This window comes from Xenopus laevis, chromosome 8L (assembly GCF_017654675.1).
Source record: "Xenopus laevis strain J_2021 chromosome 8L, Xenopus_laevis_v10.1, whole genome shotgun sequence".
NCBI lineage: Eukaryota > Metazoa > Chordata > Amphibia > Anura > Pipidae > Xenopus > Xenopus laevis.
Window position 1 is genome coordinate 114,652,350 of NC_054385.1, and position 20,091 is coordinate 114,672,440.

The following is a 20,091-nucleotide window of genomic DNA, read 5'->3' on the forward strand; positions in this document are numbered from 1 at the left end:
TAAACCTGCTGAATTCCCATATGTCAATGTCAATATGAGAGGTTCGGTGACCAATTTGGATGTTGGATGTTTAGATGTTTGTAGCCTTCTTGATATTCGAGTTTTGGAGAATAACTTCTAATTGAGTTTGATCGAATTCGAATCAGATTTGATTTGAGTTTTCGGGTTGTTTAAATTCGTCTGACTTTGACATATTTGATTTTTATAATAAATTACCCAAGTAAAATCTAATTCATGTGAGTTAAAAAAAAAAAACTCACATTTATTCAAAATTTGACCCTTGATAAATGTACCTCTAATTGTCCAGAGTACTTTCCAACCATGCTGCAGGGCCTTAGCCTGTCTTACCCTGGCATCTGCCATCATATACACAATACCCACTGGGACAAACATCTTTTTCACGCAATGAAATGTTAATATATTTACGTAAGTCAGCACATTAAATAGGGACCATATGTGGATAGTTTTTAATGCCCTTTGCCAAACATTCCTGTATTTTTTTACAGGGTGATAGACTGTATGTACCATGAGAACTACAAATGTAGGTGCAAATAGAATAATGGTTCACATCTACAAGGCTAGATTGAAGAGTCAAGAGTTTCACACTGAGGGTTTCTCAGTCATTCATCCATTTTTTACACCTAAAAGCTCTAGCCTAATTTCAATGTTTAACAATGCTTCGCCTAGAAACATATTGTTTCATTTCCTTGGTTCGTAAAGTGTATATAAATGGGTTGATTAAGGGGGTAATGGAAGTGTATAAAAAGGCAGATGGTTTTGATAGAATGGTTGAATACTGAGAAGGAGGTCTCATATAGGTTATCAAAATGCTGCCATAGAAGACAATGACCACAGTGACGTGGGAGGTACAAGTAGAGAAAGCTTTCTTTCTTCCTGAAGAAGAATGGATCTTTAGTATAGTGGCAACAATGTAAATATAAGAGCCTATAATAAGAATAAAGGCAGGAAGTCCTATTATTGAGCCTAAAATATATGTTAACAACTCAATAAAAAATGTATCCTTACAAGACAGTTTTAATAATATGATGAGATCACAAAAGAAATGGTCTAGTGCTCTGGAACCACAAAAAGGCAATGTTGATACAAGCAAAGTGTGTGACAGTGGTTCTGTGAAGCCAACCATCCAGCAACTAATGACCAATATAACACAGAATCTTCTGTTCATCACAATCAAATACCTCAAAGGATTACAAATAGCAACATAGCGGTCATACGCCATGACAGTTAACGAAACAAATTCAGTACATGCCAAAGACATAAAGCAGTGTAGCTGGAATATGCAGCCAATGAAAGAAATTGTATTGTCTCCTCTTAGGAGAACCAAAAGAAGTTTTGGCTGATACACAGAGGAACTAAAGATATCAATAAATGCGAGATTGCATAGGAAGAAATACATAGGGGTTTGAATTAAAGAGGTTTTGTAACTCACTATTAGGATAAGTAAATTTGCCTTAAGGGTTAAAAGATAAATCATAAGAAACAGACAAAACAATGGAATCTGTAGCTCTGTATAATCTGAAAACCCCTGGAGAAGGAAACCGTCAGTGCTGCTTTCGTTGTTGTCTGGCATCAATCTTGTAAGACATGGGCTATAAAGGAACAAAAATACATGATATAACAGGTAGACTTAATAATATTTCATTTGAATAGACTAAATACACCAAAAGGATTCACGTACATCATAATTAGTGATGAGCAAATTTTTTTTTATCAAAGTTCGCCATGAAAATGACGCCTATAGACTCCAATGGTTGAAGAAATTTGTCTTGCATTAAAAATTTGTTGCGCATCGAAAAAACCTTGTCACCCATAGATGAAGTTCTACTAGCCCACTGTTATCTCCAGCAAAAATATAATTATATTTTATTTCAAACCAAGCCTCTAAAAGATTCCTGCACAGGTAATTAGATTGCATAGCTGCATTTTATTTTATTAACAGGATTCAATAAAAGGTTGATTTTCTCAAATTAAAGGGGTTGTTCACCTTTAAATAAGCTTTGAATATAATGCAATATTTATTATTATTATTATTATTATTATGATTATTTATTATTATGATATATGATATTTTGAGAGAATTTGCAATTGCAATTACCCTAGCAACCATGCATTGAGTTGAATGAGAGACTGGAATATGAATAGGAGGGGTCTGAATAGAAGAAATAGTAATAAAAAGCAGCAATGACAATAATGGTTTAGCCTTAAAGAGCATTTGTTTTTAGATGGGATCATTGACCCCCATTTGGAAACAGATAGAAGAAGGCAAATAATTCAAAAACGAAAAAAAAAGGAAGGCCAATTGAACAGTTATTCATTCTATAACATGGTGAACCACCCTTTCATGCTCAAAATACCAGTTAGAAAAAGGCTGCCAACGTACTTTATCAAATCTCCAAAAATGTATGAAAATGTTGTGATGTGTAGTGATGAGTGGAATTTTTCACCAGGTTGCGTTGTGAAAAAACTGACCATAGACTACAATGAGCGGAAAAAATTATTGCAGATCAAAAATGTTACATGTTAAAATGTATAAATTGTCACACAGTGACTTCAATGTATTTGGCAAGTTTTTCACTGTTTCCGAATTTACATCGAAACTGGTCAGATTCACCCATCACTATCTGCTCAGTTTTCAGACAAAGTTTTTTTTTTAGCTTTTAAACCTCAAGCACAGAGTATGCTTCATTCGTTTCATGCTTTCTGCTCTTCTTTATTAATTGCTTGCTTTATATAGATAGTGGGAGAAGTCAAAGACTAATACCTGAGGGAGCCCAGGAGATAATATGTGCGATCGTATCAATGAAATTGTTTATTAAAGAAGTCTCAAATGAATTTCATGCCCTTGTTAAACTAAACTGAAAAATATTATGAACTGAATTGTAATTGCAATAGAAATATAATTCTTAATAATGACGCAGTCCAATTGCATGGAAAATACAAGTTGATTTGCCTTCAGATTTTCATTCTAAGATTTACTGCTCTAAACCTTAAATCAAATATATTGACTGTCAAGATCCTATTATATCAGAAATGTGGGCACAAGACAGTATTAGTTGTTTTTTTTTTTATTTATTGTAAAGGATGTCCCTTCTCCAGCTGCCAACCCCAGCCCACAAGTCTTCCTCCAGATCAGTACTAAATCTGTTAGGCCCCTATTATACTATCATTTTAATATCTACACACACACTCCAGTAGTTGACACAGAGATTTTACTGAGGTCTTCCAATATTCAATCATTGCTGGGTCAGGTTGGTGACATCAGGGGTGGGTAACATTTTGTGGTGGGTTGGTGATATCATGGGGTAGGTCTATTTGAAAATCTAGACAGGCTATTTTCACCCAGCTATTCTGAAAACAGGGCTGTCTGGGTGAAAACCAAACAGATGGCAACACTACTACAGATAGTTCTCTCCTGTAGTTACCAGCAACCCATCCTCCATATTTTATACCTCCCACTGCAACTCAGCCTTATCTATGCACAGAATGTTGCATGCAATTGCAATCCTGTTTGAAGGAATGTGAATCTAGTAAAACAGTGTATGTGTATATATATGTGTATATGGCACAGAAGCTGTAACAGGCTGGTCTGCTGGCACAGAAACTGGAGCAGGCTGGTTCACTGGGACAGGAGCTTAAGACTGGAGTGCAAGCACAGGAGCTGGAACTGAACACTGGCGTGCAGGCACAGGAGCTGGAACTGAAGACTGGAGAGCCTGCATGGGAACAGGCAAACTTCGGGGCGCCTGCATCAGAATAGGCAACATTTGTGGAGCCGGCATGGGAACAGGTAGCTTTTGGGGAGCCAGTACAGGAGCATTTACTGGCTGAGATGCCGCCACAGCATGAGGTAGATGTCCAGAACTGAGTTGCTGGAGAGCAGGTAGGGGCCCAAACCGTGGGAAGCCTGGCAAAGGACCAAGCCGACGGAGGGCTGGTACCAGAAAAATCTGCTGGAGGGCAGACCTTGGAGCAGGAACTGGAGGCTGGGCAGCTGGCTCTGGAGCAGGAACTAAAGACTGGGCAGCCAGCCCTGGAGCAGGAACTGAAGGCTGGGTTGCCAGCCCTGGAGCAGGAACTTAAGAAAATAATATTTCTGGGACTGGCCATAAGTCCCCTGTAAAGTGGGGTTTCATTACAGGAAAACATAGGAAAGAAGCACACTCTATATTCTATAGCTTGTTCCCCCAGTCCTGAGCTTTTCACTATAAAAGCAGTAACATGAATTATCTATTTGTAATGTACATGGGAGACTTCAAAAAAGGGCTTAGTTTTTCCTTTGCACAAAAGTGAAAAGTCAAATTTTTGCCCTGCATATTTTTAATCACAGGCAGCCATCCAGCAGAGTGCTGCAGTTCAGCAATGTGCAGCATATTAAGTTTCCAGCAGGCTCCTTTTTGAATGGCTGGATTATTCTGTAAGGATTGACCGACAGGAGCCAATGTGCTGTATAACTGCTGTATAACTTTAAGTTTTAATACAGAAGTGAACAAATCTGTGCAGAGAGATATAACAGGGCAGCAAAATACAAGTCCAAGACTCAGGCCAAAAGACAAGGGCAGGCTGCAGACAAATGTATTAGGAATAGGCTAAAGGTTGGGACAGGCAGAGTAGATGCAGGGTTGATAAACAAGCCAAGGCCAATACAGGGAGATCAAATATCAAAGGGAACAGGGGCTAGATAGAAATAGGAAAGGAACAGGACAAAATTACGGGAACAGGAACAGAAAACAGGATCAAGATTGTCACAAGGCTTGGAGTCAGCAGGAAGGCCAATAATCCAGCAATGGGGTGACTGAGAATCAGGCTTAATTAGCCCTCAAACAAGCAATTGCCCTCAGCTGGATAGAGATGGTGTATACTAGTGAAGACTGACACGGAGGCAGTAAAATGAAAGGCATCCTGTCAGAACCAGGCTACCACCACAATGCAGTGCAGTGACTGGAATATAACAGGTTTCTGGTTCAAAACCAGGGAGTCCCTGACAGGAACTTGAAAAATTAAGTATCATCAGAAAAAACAGAAACAGTTTTTTCAGTGCAAATCAAACGGTTGTCACCTCGTACTGAGCAGCTGAGAATGTTATATATATATTAGTGGCAGTGTGATAGGGAAGGATGAAATACATGTCTCTGTTAGCAGTGGAGAATGTTATATATAAGGTATAACTTAGCTTATCTTGCACTTCATATTCCCCAAAGTGGAATCAGCTACCACTGCCCACTTACTTAATTTTTAGAGCACCTACCATTTACCATTGATCTTGGGGACTCTATACCCCCCTTGTATAACATGAACAGGGCTTGTGTCAAACATACTTTTTCCCTGTTTTTTTCATGATTAAAACAACTTGCAAAAAGTATGTTTAGCACAAGCTCTATAGGGCAGCATATCTAAAATTTAAAAACTTTTTTTCCCTGTGAAAAGTTATTAATCTGGAAAATGGTTGAGATATGAGGAAAGAACGCCAACAAAATAAATTGTAAATTGTTACAATACCCGGTGCAGGAAGTGCATATACCTTGTCTACTTTATCCACTTTTCACACAATACCATAACATTTTCCATCTTATTTTGTTGAAGTTCTTACCTCATATTTTGAACTGATTTTGCACAATGGCCATGGAGTGTGGAGGTTTGGAGCACTCACATTCTAACTGAATACCTTTGAATTCAAATACAAAAACCAATGGACCTTTAATTAATTTTTCCTATCCTGCTCTAAAATATTAAAGAATGTTGGCATGTCTTCTTTAATAGTACTAACATGGAGTTTAGTGAGATGAAGTGAACCTTAGGCTGGACCAATCAGGCCCTTACTGATCAGTGTAAGGCTAAACAGGAATCCTTTAAGATAGAAAGGGTGTAACATTTTGCTAGACATGTTACATAAAGGGCAGATATATTGAACTAGGGAATCAATTTAATTGTCACGGTCGGCACCCAACACCAGAACAAATGCCAAGCACCGTGGTCTCGGCTCGTGCTCCACCTGTAGTGTGACCGCCTTTGGCCTCGGGAGGAGCCCTCAGCTACTTGGATGCCACCAGGACTTAAATGAGAGGCGCAAGGCTAGAGGTTCTGGATAGGCAGAGGGGCACGACTGTTAGCAAGAGTCATTTAGGCCGAAGTTCGCGGTACAAGACGTTAGGAAATAGAGTAGTCAGATCAGGCCGTGTTGGAGCAGGCAGAGAATAAACGTAGTCAGACAGGCAAGGGTCAAACCAGGAAGTCAATCAGAGGGGTTAAGCAGAAGAGGTAGTCGCTATTCAGGCAAAGGTCAGGATCCAGAGGTCAGAATAGTCACAAGCCAGGCAGGGGTCACAACAGGAATCAAACAGGTTCAAAACAGGAAAGCAAAAGCTCAGAAAGCACTAGGAACAAACTCCTATAACGGGCAATGTGTTAAAAGAAAATGTACCTTAAAGTACTTTTAAATTTCGCGCTGACGTCATACGCGCCTGCGCACTTAAGACACAAGGAGGCGTGCCGCGCGCACCCTAGGAAACCGGTGCAGCACACACTCATGGCGGGCGACCACCGCTTGGAGTGCGGCAGGCGTCCCCGCCGACCCCCACGAACCCCACCAGGGTAACATTTTATTACATTAATAAACAGATGGTAATTTTTTTCATTTTAATCCTTGGTTTCACATCTTATTTTGAATAGCTTCCCAGAAGGCTTTCTCTACTTCATTGTTTCTTAAAATGTAAATCAAGGGATTGACCATTGGAATAAAGACAATGTAGATCACACAAAAAATCTTCCCTTTAGGAGATGAATACTGGGATGACGGCCTTGTGTACATGATCAAAATTGTGCCGTAGAACAGAAATACCACAGTGAGATGGCACCCACATGTAGAAAAGCCTTTCTGTCTTCCTTCCACAGATTTGATCTTCAGAATGGTGAAAATGATATAAAAATGTGATATTATAATACAGATGACAGAACAGCATGCAACCGTTGTACCAAATAAATAAGTGACTATATCTACGAAAAAAGTATCTGTACAAGATAAACCCAATATATAGAGAGTATCACAATAAAAATGATTAATTAAAAGGGGTGGACAGAAAGTTAACTGGCATAGGCTCACTGCCAGTAGCATGGATAAAAGTTTGGGCTGAATCACAGTAGGATATGACATGTCAATAAAGGAAAGGTTACATAAAAAGAAATACATTGGCTTATGCAGAGCTGGATTCAGGCAGATCAGTGTTATAATAATTATGTTCCCTGCAAGAGTAAGGAGGTACATGAGACTAAATACAAGAAATAATGGAATCTGCATATCTGGATATTCTGAAACGCCTTGAAGAATGAATTTCAATGTGGTGCTTTTGTTCAGATTTTCCATATTTGAAATGGCAATCCTTTTTCTGTTTGCACTGTTCTGCTTTTTGTTGAGTTTTCAAATCCGATTTTAAAGTAGAAAATGCAGGAATACTGCACTAGAGTTCAAACTTGAGTCAATTTTTCCACATGATGACCTATTTCGGGTCAAGTTGTGATCCCTCTTTTTTATAGTAATGTGCTTGTGATGTTTATATTGATTCATATATTCTCAGCTGACTGACTCACTGGATTAATTTCCTAAACAACCTTAAATATAATTACATTTTCAGAACAGGAAATCATCGTTACATTGCTAATTTGCTTTGTAAAAAAAAAAAAGCCAACTGTCCATTTCCATGAGATCACCCATCATCAATTAACCAGACTAGAGAATTAAAAGAAAAGCTTGCTAACTTTGTAAATGACCAAGACAGGTTTTAGCTGGAGTATTTTTGGATTAAAGCTATTCCCAGCTTCGGGGTTTATTCAATCTGGAAAAAATTGAGTTTTTTTTTTTAAAAAAACCCCAAAAAGTTGAATTTTTGAATGAAAACTACCCTCAAAAAACAAAATTTTCAAGAAATAACAACTCTACCTATAATAAATCTGCGCCTTAAATTATGAGGGTAAATTGTCAAAGTTGGAGTTATTTTTTTCTGGAGAAAAAGCAATTGTGAGGGGACATGATAAATGAGTACATTAGAGAACAGTATATACAGATAGTGGGGATAAAAATTCAAATTGCAAATTCAAATATTTTGACAATGCTAATGAAAAATGGCAGCTAAAACATTCTGAGTTTGAGTTTTTACATAAATATACAGCATTTGAATTTACATAGTTACATAGTTAGTTACATAGTTAAATTGGGTTGAAAAAAGACAAAGTCCATCAAGTTCAACCCTTCCAAATGAAAACCAAGCATCCATACACACACCCCTCCCTACTTTTAATTAAATTCTATATATCCATACCTATACTAACTATAGAGTTTAGTATCACAATAGCCTTTGATATTATGTCTGTCCAAAAAATCATCCAAGTCATTCTTATAGTCATTAACTGAATCAGCATCACAACATCACCCGGCAGTGGATTCCACAACCTCACTGTCCTGACTGTGAAGAACCCCCTACGTTGCTTCAAATGAAAGTTCTTTTCTTCTAGTCTAAAGGGGTGGCCTCTGGTACGGTGATACTCTTTATGGGTAAAAAGGTCCCCTGCTATTTGTCTATAATGTCCTCTAATGTACTTGTAAAGTGTAATCATGTCCCCTCGCAAGCGCCTTTTTTCCAGAGAAAACAACCCCAACCTAAACAGTCTACCCTCATAATTTAAGTCTTCCGTCCCTCTAACCAATTTAGTTGTACTTAGTCTCTGCACTCTCTCCAGCTCATTTATATCCCTCTTAAGGACTGGAGTCCAAAACTGCACTGCATACTCCAGATGAGGCCTTACCAGGGACCTATAAAGAGGCAGAATTATGTTTTCATCCCTTGAGTTAATGCCCTTTTTTATGCAAGACAGAACTTTATTTGCTTTAGTAGCCACAGAATGACACTGCCCAGAATTAGACAACTTGTTATCTACAAAAACCCCTAGATCCTTCTCATTTAAGGAAACTCCCAACACATTGCCATTTAGTGTATAACTTGCATTTATATTAGTTTTGCCAAAGTGCATAACCTGCATTTATCAACATTGAACCTCATTTTCCAGTTTACTGCCCAGTTTTCCAATTTAGACAAATCACTCTGCAAAGTGGCAGCATCCTGCATGGAACCTATAGTTCTGCACAATTTAGTATCATCTGCAAAAATAGAAACAGTACTTTCAATGCCCACCTCCAGGTCATTAATAAACATCTCATAAAATCTTGAGAGCAGAAACATCTGTCAAGCTTATTTAAGATTTTTTCATGAATTAATTTTTAAATTACTAAACTGGAAGGTACTGTATATACATATAAAACACGTTTATTGCAACATACAATATACTTCAACAACAAGCAAAGAGCAGTGTAGCTCTTTTTTTTTTTACTAAAATCTGAATTTATCTCATTATTTAAATAAAAAAAACCACGACCAAACGTCTATACCCAATTTTACCTTATTTATTATTTAAAAAGCTTGACTGAATCAGTTTGGGAAAAAACCTGAGAAAAAACATAAGAAAAACCTGAAATAAAATAGTATGAAATAAGCTGCTTTCAGTCTCCCACTGTGAAATCAGGGCCTGATTGCAATGTAACAGTGTGATACTGATAGCCCCACTACATTAGCTGACACTACATTAGCTGCTTTCAGTCTCCTAATTCAAAATCAGGGCGTGCTTGCAATGGCAACCCATGCTTATGGTAGGTAGGCCATGGTTTTACAGTAGAAGACCAGGAGCAAATATTTCAAATGTAAACTTCAGATAAACATGACACCGTTATTTACCTAAAAACTATCCATCAGGCATTTTTCCACTTTCGAAATCAGCATATAATCCAGACTGCTTCAGGATGTAAGAGTCATGTGATGAGTCAGGAAATCCGGAGACAAAGCTCATAATATTCATCTTATTGTCACAATACCCCTTGAATATTAAGAGAATGGTAGCTTTTTCAATTCCTGAAAATATGCTCTCTGTCTAGTGGCAGATTAGGGGCCAGATTTATCAAGGGTGGAATTTCCAATTTGAAAAATTTAGAAATTTGAATTCAAAAAGACCAACCGAAATTTTTTTAGCTGAATAGGTCAGTTTTCGATCAAATTTGAATTGTACAAATCGAAGTAATAGCGCATTCAAATTGTTTTTCTTTTCAAAGTCCACCAATTGCAGGTTTTAGATGGCGAATGGTCAAAGTGGAATTTTTAAAGAGACAGTACATGATAAATTTAGATTTTTTTTTTTTCAAATCGAATTTGGACTATTCCCTAGTCGAAGTACACAAAAATTAGCTCGAATTTCGATTTTTTTAAATTCAAATTTTCACTTTGACCTTTGATAAATCTGCCCCTAAATGCAACATGAGTGCACCTAAGACATTGGGAATACCACTGAGACAGTAGAATTCTTTTTACAGTGTTCCAGTCATTCCTATTTCTGGGCACATATATAATATACAATAATTATTCATTAGTACGCTTGCGATTAGGTCAAATTGAATATGCTGGGTACATAAAGGTCATATATATGTATATATATGTAGTGATGGGTGAATTTCTGCCGTTTCACATCGCCGAAAAATTTGTGAATTTCCCGCAAAATTCACTAAACAGCAAAAAATTCGCGAAAAATCGTGAAATCAGAAAGTTCACAAAAAAATTGTGAAATTCGAACGTTTTCAAAAACGTGTAAATTTAGACGATTTCACCAAAAAATTGTGAAATTTTAAGGTTTTCACTGAAAAATCGTCAAAATCAGAAATTGGCGCAGGCGAATTTTCACAAGAGAACTTTTGCAGGAGATTCTTGAATGTATTCGCCTCCTGGGGAAAACGCGGAAATTCACCGCGAATTTGCGCCAGGCGAATTTATTCGCCCATCACTATATACAGTATATATATGTCTTAATTAGTGATGTTGGTGCAAATACTTGAAGTGACCACTATTAAAAATGTTCAAAAAAGCTAAATAAAGACAAAATAGATCCTCTTTTGTCCTAGACAAATGTGGCATGCCCCTCAAATGGTTTAAAAGAAGGTTAAAACAAAAATTTGTAATAGTTACAACTTTTAAAGACAATCCAGCTTTAAAATATGAAAAAATGTCCGCTGGTGAAGGAAACTCTGGCAAAATAGGTAACGTCCTGTAAAATTTACACGTTAGCGAATTTGCGGAGTAACGATCGTTCGCCAGAGCGAAAATTTGTCTGAGGATAGGGCACGAAACTGCTAGCGGAGGTCTCATTTGTTAGTAAATTGGCGATGTCCATGCAGATGATTTCTGCCAAATTTTTGCTAGCAAATTCATATACAAAATTCATTGATCAAAAATTCATGTACGGCAGTAATTTATAGCATTAAATACATCGGGGCAAATTCACTAACAGGCGAAAATTCACCAGCGATGGCTTTGCGCACATCGCAACACTTCGCCAGGCGTAAATTCGCCTGGACAACGCTAATTCACGAAGATCTGAAGTTGCGCACAGGGTACCGAATGCTGGCAAATTTACGTCGGCTACCGTTAGTAAATTGGCGAAGTGCCGAAATGACGTCACGCTGGTGAATTTTCGCCAGCGTTAGCCACTTCGCCCTTTAGTAAATTTCCCCATCATGTGTGTATATTCATTTCATTATAATAGCAGCAAATTGAAGCATATAAAATAATTATTCTAAAAATGAACTGAGAGGTGTAGTTGCTCCGGTTGATTCAGCATCCCTTAATTGAGCAGATGTAAATGTTATTCTCAATGCGTTTGTCACACAAAATCACGTGCTGACTCCTGCTCAGCTGCAAAGAGAAACATTGTAGCAAAATGCGGTAATTGTTAACCGCTACTGTTATTTCTGAAAGGATGCAACATTTGTATAGGGATGTAGCGAACGTCGGAAAAAAAGTTCGCGAACATATTCGCGAACTTGCGCAAAAATGCGAGCGGTTCGCGAACGGTTCGCGAACCCCATAGACTTCAATGGGAAGGCGAACTTTAACATCTAGAAAGACATTTCTGGCCAGAAAAATGATTTTAAAGTTGTTTAAAGGGTGCAACGACCTGGACAGTGGCATGCCAGAGGGGGATCAAGGGCAAAAATGTATCTGAAAAATCTGCCTGTGTGTGCTTGGAAGAGATAGTGTAGGGGGAGAGCTGTTAGTGATTTCAGGGACAGATGATAGTAAGTTTGCTGGCTAGTAATCTGCTTGATACTGCTCTGTATTGGAGGGACAGAAGTCTGCAGGGATTTGAGGGACATTTTAGCTTAGGTAGCTTTGCTGGCTAGTAATCTACTGTTCTCTTTAAACAACTGCCATACGTTGACCTTGTAGGCATTGTTTGCCCAGTTTTTTTGGACGCAGCCACTGAAGCACAGTTGCCAGAAAAAATATGCCATATAAATGCTGAAAATAGTAATTTTTCGCCATACGTTGACCTTGTAGACATTGTTTGCCCAGTTTTTTTGGACGCAGCCACTGAAGCACAGTTGCCAGAAAAAATATGCCATATAAATGCTGAAAATAGTCATTTTTTGCCATACGTTGACCTTGTAGGCATTGTTTGCCCAGTTTTTTTGGTCGCAGCCACTGAAGCACAGTTGCCAGAAAAAATATGCCATATAAATGCTGAAAATAGTCATTTTTTGCCATATACGTTGAGTCAACGTATGGCAAAAAATGACTATTTTCAGCATTTATATGGCATATTTTTTCTGGCCTCTGTGCTTCAGTGGCTGCGGCCAAAAAAACTGGGCAAACAATGCCTACAAGGTCAACGTCGTTGACCTTGTAGGCATTGTTTGCCCAGTTTTTTTGGCCGCAGCCACTGAAGCACAGAGGCCAGAAAAAATATGCCATATAAATGCTGAAAATAGTCATTTTTTTGGTCGCAGCCACTGAAGCACAGTTGACAGAAAAATTATGCCATATAAATGCAGAAAATATAAATTTTTTTGTTTGCAGCCACTGAAGCACAGAGGCCAGAAAAATTATGCCATATAAATGCAGAAAATATGCATTTTTTTGGTTGCAGCCACTGAAGCACAGAGGCCAGAAAAATTATGCCATATAAATGCAGAAAATATGCATTTTTTTGGACGCAGCCACTGAAGCACAGTTGCCAGAAAAAATATGCCATATAAATGCTGAAAATAGTCATTTTTTGCCATACGTTGACCTTGTAGACATTGTTTGCCCAGTTTTTTTGGTTGCAGCCACTGAAGCACAGAGGCCAGAAAAAATTAAACCAGTAGGGTTTGCACCCTAGTTTGTAACGGTGGCGGAGGGAGGAGGAGGACGCTAAAGGACAGCTGTGTGTGGAGTCATGAGGCTTGAAGAGAAGGACAGCTGCATAGAAGTCAGAACAAGTCTTCCGGCGTGCAGTAACCCTCCGAGATCCACCCCTCATTCATTTTAATAAAGGTCAGGTAATCGACACTTTTGTGACCTAGGCGAGTTCTCTTCTCAGTTACAATCCCTCCTGCTGCACTGAAGGTCCTTTCTGAGAGCACACTTGAGGCTGGGCAAGACAAGAGGTTCATGGCAAATTGTGACAGCTCTGGCCACAGATCAAGCCTGCGCACCCAGTAGTCCAGGGGTTCATCGCTCCTCAGAGTGTCGATATCTGCAGTTAATGCCAGGTAGTCCGCTACCTGCCGGTCGAGGCGTTCTTTGAGGGTGGATCCAGAAGGGTTGTGGCGCTGCCTTGGACAGAAAAACATTTGCATGTCTGACGTTACAGACTGGCCAAAGGGCTTTGTCCTTGCAGGTGTGCTCGTGGCAGGATTACTGGCACCTCTGCCCCTGGAATGTTGATGAGTTCCTGAAGTGACATCACCCTTAAAAGCATTGTACAACATGTTTTGCAGGCTGGTTTGTAAATGCCGCATCTTTTCGGTATGTTGGTAACATTTCTGACACTTTATGCTTGTACCGAGGGTCTAGTAGCGTTGCGACCCAGTACAGGTCCTTCTCCTTAAGCCTCTTGATACGGGGGTCCTTCAACAGGCATGACAGCATGAAAGACCCCATTCTCACAAGGTTGGATGCAGAGCTATCCATCTCCGCTTCCTCATTATCAAGGACTGCATCATCCACGGTCTCCTCCCCCCAGCCACGTACAAGACCAGGGGTCCCCAAAAGGTCACCACTAGCCCCCTGGGAAGCCTGCTCCTGTTGGTCCTCCTCCTCCTCCTCCACAAAGCCACCTTCCTCCTCTGACTCCACTTCTGGCACCTCTCCCTGCGTTGCAGCAGGTGCCTGGGTTCGTTCTGGTGATTCCGACCAGAAATCGTGCGCTTCCAGCTCCTCGTCACGCTGGTCTACAGCCTCATCTGTCACTCGTCGCACGGCACGCTCCAGGAAGAAAGCGAAGGGTATTAGGTCGCTGATGGTGCCTTCGGTGCGACTGACCATATTTGTCACCTCTTCAAAAGGTCGCATGAGCCTGCAGGCATCGCGCATAAGCACCCAGTAACGGGGGAAAAAAATCCCCAGCTGTGCAGATCCAGTCCTACCACCCAGTTCAAAAAGGTACTCGTTGACGGCCCTTTGTTGTTGCAGCAGACGTTCCAACATAAGGAGCGTTGAATTCCAGCGAGTCTGGCTGTCAGAAATCAAACGCCTGACTGGCATGTTGTAGCGCTGCTGAATGTCAGCAAGGCGTGCCATGGCTGTGTAGGAACGTCTGAAATGGGCCGACACCTTTCTGGACTGGGTGAGAACGTCCTGGAATCCTGGGTACTTGGAGACAAAACGTTGGACTATTAAATTTAACACATGTGCCATGCAGGGCACATGTGTTAAATTGCCTAGTCTCAACGCTGCCAACAGATTGCTTCCATTGTCACACACCACTTTTCCGATCTGCAGTTGGTGTGGGGTCAGCCACCGATCGGCCTGTGACTGCAGAGATGACAGGAGTACAGATCCGGTATGGTTTTTGCTTTCCAGGCACGTCATCCCCAAGACAGCGTGACAACGGCGTACCTGGCACATCGAATAGCCTAGGGGGAGCTGGGGGTGCACAGGTGTGGAGGAGGAGAAGGAGGACCCAGCAGCAGAGTAAGAAGAAGAAGAAGACGAGGTAGAGAGCGATGGAGGAGTAGAGGTGGTGGCAGAACCGCGTGCAATCCGTGGCGGTGACACTGTTGTTGTTGAGCTACCCATTCCCTGCTTCCCAGCCATTACCAAGTTCACCCAGTGGGCAGTGTAGGTGACATACCTGCCCTGACCATGCTTGGAGGACCATGCGTCAGTAGTCATATGGACCTTTGGCCCAACACTAAGTGACAGAGATGCGGTAACTTGGCTCTGCACATGTTGGTACAGGTGTGGTATTCCCTTTTTAGAAAAAAAATTGCGGCTGGGTACCTTCCACTGCGGTGTCCCAATTGCTACAAATTTGCGGAAGGCCTCAGAGTCCACCAGCTGGTATGGTAAAAGCTGGCGGGCTAAGAGTGCAGACAAGCCAGCTGTCAGACGCCGGGCAAGGGGGTGACAGTCAGACATTGGCTTCTTACGCTCAAACATGGCCTTCACAGAAACTTGGCTGGTGGCAGATGACTGGGAATGGGAACAGGTGGTCAAGGTGGAAGGCGGAGTGGAGGGTGGTTCAGACGGGTCAAGGAGAGCAGCGGTAGAGCAGTAAGATGCTGGACCAGAAGGAGTGTGGCTTTTAGTTTGCCTGTTGCCTTTGAGGTGTTGCTCCCAAAGTGCTTTGTGCTTGCCGCTCATGTGCCTTCGCATAGAAGTTGTACCTATGTGGCTGTTGGGCTTACCAAGGCTCAGTTTCTGACTGCACTCATTGCAAATTACAATGCTTTTGTCAGAGGCACACACATTAAAAAAATCCCACACTGCTGACTTTTTGGAAGTGTGCGATCTGGCGGTAACAGTAGAAGTTGGCGGCATTGGCGGCAATGGCGGGTGCGTTGGCCGGCTGAACACAGGTGCCGATACATATTGTTGCCCTACTGATCCCTGCGGGCTGTCCTCCCTGCTTCTTCTAAGTCTTATTCTCCTACTGCCTCTCTGACTCTCCGTCTCTCCATCTGAACTACCCTCCTCTTGCTCTCTTCTACTAGGCACCCACAAAACATCAATCTCCTCATCATCATTCTCCTCAGATGCATCAATTTCTTCTGACACATCACAGAAGGAAGCAGCAGCGGGGACCTCCTCCTCATCACTCATTATGTCCATCTCTATCGTGTTCTCTGCCAGAATTAAATCTGGTGTAAGGTCCTCATCTCCTTCATCTTCTTCTGGCAATAATGGTTGCGCATTACTCAGTTCAAGAAACTCATGGGAAAATAACTCCTCTGACTCCAGTGAAGAAGGGGCACCGGTGGTGGAGGAAGTGTTACGTGGGGTGGCCATAGCAGTGGAGGATGAGGAGGATGTTGTGGTAAAGTTAGAAACGGTAGAGGATGGGGTGTGCTGTGTAAGCCAGTCAACTACCTCTTCAGCATTTTGGGAGTTCAGGGTCATTGGCTTTTTAAAACTGGGCAATTTGCTAGGGCCACAGGATTGCATAGCAGCACGGCCCCTAGCACGGCCTCTGCGTGGCGGCCTGCCTTTGCCTGGCATTATTTTTAAAAAAACAACAACAACAACAAAAACTCAGTTGGTTTTTCTAGAAACGATAATACACACAGCTAGATGGCAGTTTGAAGAAAACAGTGTGCAAATAATGCCTACAAGGTCAACGTATACACTACTACAGCGGTGGATACGGATTACGTAAAATATATGAATGCTGCTTGAAAAAAAGTAACTCAAGTGGTTTTTCTAGAGACGATAATATTATCAATATTTAGACAAAATGTGAACAAGCTCACACAGCTAGATGGCGGGTTGAAGAAAACAGTGTGCAAATAATGCCTACAAGGTCAACGTATACACTACTACAGCGGTGGATACGGATTACGTAAAATATATGAATGCTGCTTGAAAAAAAGTAACTCAAGTGGTTTTTCTAGAGACGATAATATTATCAATATTTAGACAAAATGTGAACAAGCTCACACAGCTAGATGGCGGGTTGAAGAAAACAGTGTGCAAATAATGCCTACAAGGTCAACGTATACACTACTACAGCGGTGGATACGGATTACGTAAAATATATGAATGCTGCTTGAAAAAAAGTAACTCAAGTGGTTTTTCTAGAGACGATAATATTATCAATATTTAGACAAAATGTGAACAAGCTCACACAGCTAGATGGCGGGTTGAAGAAAACAGTGTGCAAATAATGCCTACAAGGTCAACGTATACACTACTACAGCGGTGGATACGGATTACGTAAAATATATGAATGCTGCTTGAAAAAAAGTAACTCAAGTGGTTTTTCTAGAGACGATAATATTATCAATATTTAGACAAAATGTGAACAAGCTCACACAGCTAGATGGCGGGTTGAAGAAAACAGTGTGCAAATAATGCCTACAAGGTCAACGTATACACTACTACAGCGGTGGATACGGATTACGTAAAATATATGAATGCTGCTTGAAAAAAAGTAACTCAAGTGGTTTTTCTAGAGACGATAATATTATCAATATTTAGACAAAATGTGAACAAGCTCACACAGCTAGATGGCGGGTTGAAGAAAACACTGTGCAAATAATGCCTACAAGGTCAACGTATACACTACTACAGCGGTGGATACGGATTACGTAAAATATATTATGGCTGCTTGAAAAAAGTCACTCCGGTGTTTTTTCTGGAGACGGTAATATTATGGATATTTAGACAGAATGTGAACAAGGTCACACAGCTAGATGGCGGGTTGAAGAAAACAGTGTGCAAATAATGCCTACAAGGTCAACGTATACACTACTACAGCGGTGGATACGGATTACGTAAAATATATGAATGCTGCTTGAAAAAAAGTAACTCAAGTGGTTTTTCTAGAGACGATAATATTATCAATATTTAGACAAAATGTGAACAAGCTCACACAGCTAGATGGCGGGTTGAAGAAAACACTGTGCAAATAATGCCTACAAGGTCAACGTATACACTACTACAGCGGTGGATACGGATTACGTAAAATATATTATGGCTGCTTGAAAAAAGTCACTCCGGTGTTTTTTCTGGAGACGGTAATATTATGGATATTTAGACAGAATGTGAACAAGGTCACACAGCTAGATGGCGGGTTGAAGAAAACAGTGTGCAAATAATGCCTACAAGGTCAACGTATACACTACTACAGCGGTGGATACGGATTACGTAAAATATATTATGGCTGCTTGAAAAAAGTCACTCCGGTGTTTTTTCTGGAGACGGTAATATTATGGATATTTAGACAGAATGTGAACAAGGTCACACAGCTAGATGGCGGGTTGAAGAAAACAGTGTGCAAATAATGCCTACAAGGTCAACGTATACACTACTACAGCGGTGGATACGGATTACGTAAAATATATGAATGCTGCTTGAAAAAAAGTAACTCAAGTGGTTTTTCTAGAGACGATAATATTATCAATATTTAGACAAAATGTGAACAAGCTCACACAGCTAGATGGCGGGTTGAAGAAAACACTGTGCAAATAATGCCTACAAGGTCAACGTATACACTACTACAGCGGTGGATACGGATTACGTAAAATATATTATGGCTGCTTGAAAAAAGTCACTCCGGTGTTTTTTCTGGAGACGGTAATATTATGGATATTTAGACAGAATGTGAACAAGGTCACACAGCTAGATGGCGGGTTGAAGAAAACAGTGTGCAAATAATGCCTACAAGGTCAATGTATACACTACTACAGCAGTGGATACGGATTACGTAAAATATATGAATGCTGCTTGAAAAAAAGTAACTCAAGTGGTTTTTCTAGAGACGATAATATTATCAATATTTAGACAAAATGTGAACAAGCTCACACAGCTAGATGGCGGGTTGAAGAAAACACTGTGCAAATAATGCCTACAAGGTCAACGTATACACTACTACAGCGGTGGATACGGATTACGTAAAATATATTATGGCTGCTTGAAAAAAGTCACTCCGGTGTTTTTTCTGGAGACGGTAATATTATGGATATTTAGACAGAATGTGAACAAGGTCACACAGCTAGATGGCGGGTTGAAGAAAACAGTGTGCAAATAATGCCTACAAGGTCAACGTATACACTACTACAGCGGTGGATACGGATTACGTAAAATATATTATGGCTGCTTGAAAAAAGTCACTCCGGTGTTTTTTCTGGAGACGGTAATATTATGGATATTTAGACAGAATGTGAACAAGGTCACACAGCTAGATGGCGGGTTGAAGAAAACAGTGTGCAAATAATGCCTACAAGGTCAACGTATACACTACTACAGCGGTGGATACGGATTACGTAAAATATATGAATGCTGCTTGAAAAAAAGTAACTCAAGTGGTTTTTCTAGAGACGATAATATTATCAATATTTAGACAAAATGTGAACAAGCTCACACAGCTAGATGGCGGGTTGAAGAAAACACTGTGCAAATAATGCCTACAAGGTCAACGTATACACTACTACAGCGGTGGATACGGATTACGTAAAATATATTATGGCTGCTTGAAAAAAGTCACTCCGGTGTTTTTTCTGGAGACGGTAATATTATGGATATTTAGACAGAATGTGAACAAGGTCACACAGCTAGATGGCGGGTTGAAGAAAACAGTGTGCAAATAATGCCTACAAGGTCAACGTATACACTACTACAGCGGTGGATACGGATTACGTAAAATATATTATGGCTGCTTGAAAAAAGTCACTCCGGTGTTTTTTCTGGAGACGGTAATATTATGGATATTTAGACAGAATGTGAACAAGGTCACACAGCTAGATGGCGGGTTGAAGAAAACAGTGTGCAAATAATGCCTACAAGGTCAACGTATACACTACTACAGCGGTGGATACGGATTACGTAAAATATATTATGGCTGCTTGAAAAAAGTCACTCCGGTGTTTTTTCTGGAGACGGTAATATTATGGATATTTAGACAGAATGTGAACAAGGTCACACAGCTAGATGGCGGGTTGAAGAAAACAGTGTGCAAATAATGCCTACAGGGCAAATAATGCCTAAAAGGTCAACTTATACA

General features: G+C 40.3%; 2 protein-coding genes across 2 annotated transcripts in view; both read right to left on the bottom strand.

Annotated features, from left to right (window-relative positions):
- Window positions 1–661: 661 nt before the first annotated feature.
- LOC108699005 (olfactory receptor 5V1) lies at window positions 662–1,591 on the bottom strand. The gene has a single exon (XM_018230860.2). The coding sequence runs from the start codon at window positions 1,589–1,591 to the stop codon at window positions 662–664; it is 930 nt and encodes a 309-aa protein (XP_018086349.2).
- Window positions 1,592–3,653: 2,062 nt separating this feature from the next.
- Window positions 3,654–20,091, bottom strand: part of LOC108699006 (olfactory receptor 8U1) — a 28,861-nt gene continuing 12,423 nt past the window's right edge. Inside the window, exon 4 of the mRNA XM_018230862.2 lies at window positions 3,654–4,084. Coding sequence (XP_018086351.2) covers window positions 3,654–4,084 — 431 coding nt within the window. The remainder of the gene's footprint in view (window positions 4,085–20,091) is intronic.